The 3,482-nt window shown below is 33.9% G+C and overlaps 1 protein-coding gene across 1 annotated transcript; it reads right to left on the reverse strand.

The window, feature by feature from the left end:
- Nucleotides 1–241: 241 nt before the first annotated feature.
- Nucleotides 242–2,528, reverse strand: tfpt (TCF3 (E2A) fusion partner; the record flags this gene model as incomplete). Its single annotated transcript, XM_037697201.1, is given in 5 exon segments — nucleotides 242–311; nucleotides 407–477; nucleotides 726–848; nucleotides 2,058–2,170; nucleotides 2,335–2,528. Coding segments are annotated over 4 exon segments (366 nt in total), but the record flags the coding sequence as incomplete, so codon positions are not given.
- Between the last annotated feature and the right edge of the window lie 954 nt (nucleotides 2,529–3,482).

The following is a 3,482-nucleotide window of genomic DNA, read 5'->3' on the forward strand; positions in this document are numbered from 1 at the left end:
ACCTGAAATATTTCAGTTGGTGTGCAATGAATCTGAAATATATGAAAATTTCATTTTTATCATTACATTATGGAAAATAATGACCTTTATCACAATATGCTAATTTTTTGAGAAGGACCTGTAGTTGTCCTAATGGAGTTTTTTTTTTTGTTTTGTTTAAGTTTTCTGATTTTTTTCCTTTCTTTTAAATGTAACATCTTCCTTGGATACTATAATATTACCTCATCTCTTCAGTCCTTACCTCCAGCAGTATAGTGAGCTGAGCGTTTCTATAATCATCTCCGTGGGCATCTAACGTTTTCATGAGAAACCTGTGAAGATCAGCGCAGCGCACTCCTCAGACATCTCTTCAAATGGATACGTTTTAAAGTACAACAATTTTGGATATCAACATCAGATTTTATACCGTCTCTCTTTTTTTAAGCATCGTGTAATTCTTTGTACTTGGTGAAGGCGACCCAGGATTTTCTGATTTACCTAAACTCAAATTACAAAGTGGCAAAATTACACAAGATAAAAACAGTAACACAATCATCAGAAATGTCTGTTATTTTCTAAAAATGATGAATATAATCAATACAACACTAACTTCATATCTAGAAAATATGCACAAACGCCTTAGTGTTAGTAAATTTAGTCCTCTTCTTATTCACATTTCACAGGAAACACATTCAGGAAGTGTGAGCAAAGTGACCCACATACAGAACGTAAACGCTAACACACACCTGTTCGATTTCCTTACATCTCCTGCTCAGAGCCAAATATTTTCTTTTGTCTAGAGCTCTTCTCTCTTCTTCTTCTTGTGTTGTGCTCTCAAGCAGTTCATTACCTCCTGGGTCCAACTCAACCTGAAGAAAAACAGAAGAACTCATATTTCTGTGTTGTTTATTCTCTCTCTGTGTGTAAAACTAACAGAGGAAAAAGTGGCTACTGTGATCCTTCTAAAACTTGTTCCAATATTTAACTAAGATGCTGAGTGGAGGGTGTGACTTTAATTTGTTTCATTACAATAAACCCTACAAAAAGAACATTTCAGTTCAGTAAGTATCTGATTATTTTGTTCGTTTTTTGTTAAAGGAATAACACACAAAAACTAACAAAGTTATTGTTGAGTCTGGAACTACAATGTAAGGTAACAAGAAGAAGAATTTATAGGCAAAATATCAACACGTCATTTCAGCTGTAAACAAAAAGTACCACTGACTATTATTAACATTCCTGGCCATGTCCTGAAGAATTGTTCCTGTCAAACAGCTTGTGTTATTGCTCAGCTTTAACATGTCAGTGCCACAAGAGTGTTCCCACTTGCTTTAAAACACCCACAACCAACTCTAAAAAAGGAGAGATTAGTCTAAATGATCCTGAGGCATTGACCTCCAACACTGATGAAGTGCAACATCCTTGTCATCCTGAATTGATTCAACCATAAGGTATCATATGATGAGAAACTATGCAACAGTTTAACAGTGTGGCACAAAGAGGAAAAAACAACTATTGTTTAATGTCAACAAAAACAAGGATGCCGTTTGTTTTAGAAAATATGGCTTTAATATATTAAATCATACGTGTAAACATGCCAAAAACAAGTTACAAGTGTAGCTGTTAAAGAAAAATCAACAATTAGAGCATTTAAAATGGAACATGATAAAACATGTGTCATCATGGCTATAAATATTTGAGTGGGTCCAGCTGAGCCATTTCTTAGTATTTTCTTATAATGGCAACAAAAAAATAGTAAATAAGTGTGTGTTTGCAACAAGATGTTAGAAAAAGTGTAGTTTTCTATTTGAAATTAGGTCTTTGTTATCTCTTAACATAACACTGATCCATCTCTTCAGATAGGCACTTGAATTGTTAATAAAGAATATATTTTTATGGTTAAATTATTTACATTTAGGTGTCAAGTATCTTAACAAGAAAACGTTCCTTATAAAATGATGTTGTCCAAATGCTGAACTGAAAATGGAAAGAAAGCAATGCCCACAAAGAAACTTTAAGCAAAACTGCCAAAAATGGAGAACTATTAAGATTAATGTTCCCATCGTCTACATTCTTACCTCTCCTGGTCCGAGCTCCACTCCACCAGGCTCCAGCTCTGCCTCCAAGATGTGTCCACCAAAAAGAGGAGGAAGAGCCAATCCAGAAAAATCTTCCATCATCTGAAATAATTCTTTTACAGATATTTTTTTTCAATGTAAAATGCTTGAGCAAACAGGATGCTCAAGTACCACAAATGGTAAAGCTCGGATACATGCATAGCATACAGATAAAAAAAAAATGTTTAAGTTGCAGTCAATTAATTTAAAAGAAGTGGAGTAAATAGATAAGATTTACCGCCGACGCTCTCCGCCTGTTCAGGTCCGAAATCACTGATGTTCGGTTTCACAACTAAATATTTATTTACCAAACTTCTCTACAAATTGTACAAAACTCCGCTGCTAACACCGTTAGATTACTTAAAAGCGTTTACAATCAAAAGCACTTGATCAAAAGCTTGATAACTGTAGCTCCAACTGGCTTTACCTCGCGTCATTGTGTTTTTGTGCGACGGTCGCATTAGTTATACGTATAATGGTGTTCGACACTACATTTCCCATGAGCATCCGCTCGGCTAAAAACTACAGTCGACTCAGGAAAGCGACTCAGGAGGACTCAGGTGGCATAGATATTCAGTTAATTAAAAGATAATTCGGTTAATTAAAAATATCATTATGTATTCAAAGGTGACCGTTTCGATGCCCACATTAAAACTAAATGACTGTAGTTTAGTTGATCTCAAATGTAATAACAAGATTATCAATGAATGCATGCGACAAACGATTTACTATGATTACAACAAAGATTCATTCAAGAAACCTCCCAATATAAATCATAAAACCATAATGACTTCTGCTCATTCGAAATTTGTCAAATGGCCTATATCTCCTAAAGTGAAAGAAAACCATTTAAAAATAATAAATAAGATCTATCCAGTAGCCATGCTTCTGCACAGAAGATTTAAATTTGAGGTGGATTTGTGCACCTTTTGTAAATCTGAAGATGAATCCCTTGAACATTTGTTTTTTTCATGTCAGTACTCACAAAGTTTCTGGACTGACATTACAAACTGTAATTTTTACAATCTAAAACTTAACATTCCTTCCTTTGATGCTGATGCCATTTTATTTTATATGGATAATTTAAGCTCAGCTTACTCTGATGCTATAAATATAGTCATCCTTATAGCAAAGTACCACATTCATTGTAGTAAGTGGATGGATAATAAGCCCTCCTTCCCGTGTTTTATGAACGAATTCAAGTTGTACTATTCTTCAATAAGTAGTTTAAAAAACTGGAAAACTGCTAGAACCATTTCACAACAGATATCAAAAAACTTGTTTTAAGTTTCTCATATTGTTTTGCTCCTTTTTGTTTCTTATGTTTATTCTTTTCATTTAATGTTTTTTATATGTATACTCAATTTTCATCATTTTGTAACCCCC

This window comes from Nematolebias whitei, unplaced genomic scaffold (assembly GCF_014905685.2).
Source record: "Nematolebias whitei isolate Nwh7 unplaced genomic scaffold, NemWhi1 Nwh_scaf_3544, whole genome shotgun sequence".
NCBI lineage: Eukaryota > Metazoa > Chordata > Actinopteri > Cyprinodontiformes > Rivulidae > Nematolebias > Nematolebias whitei.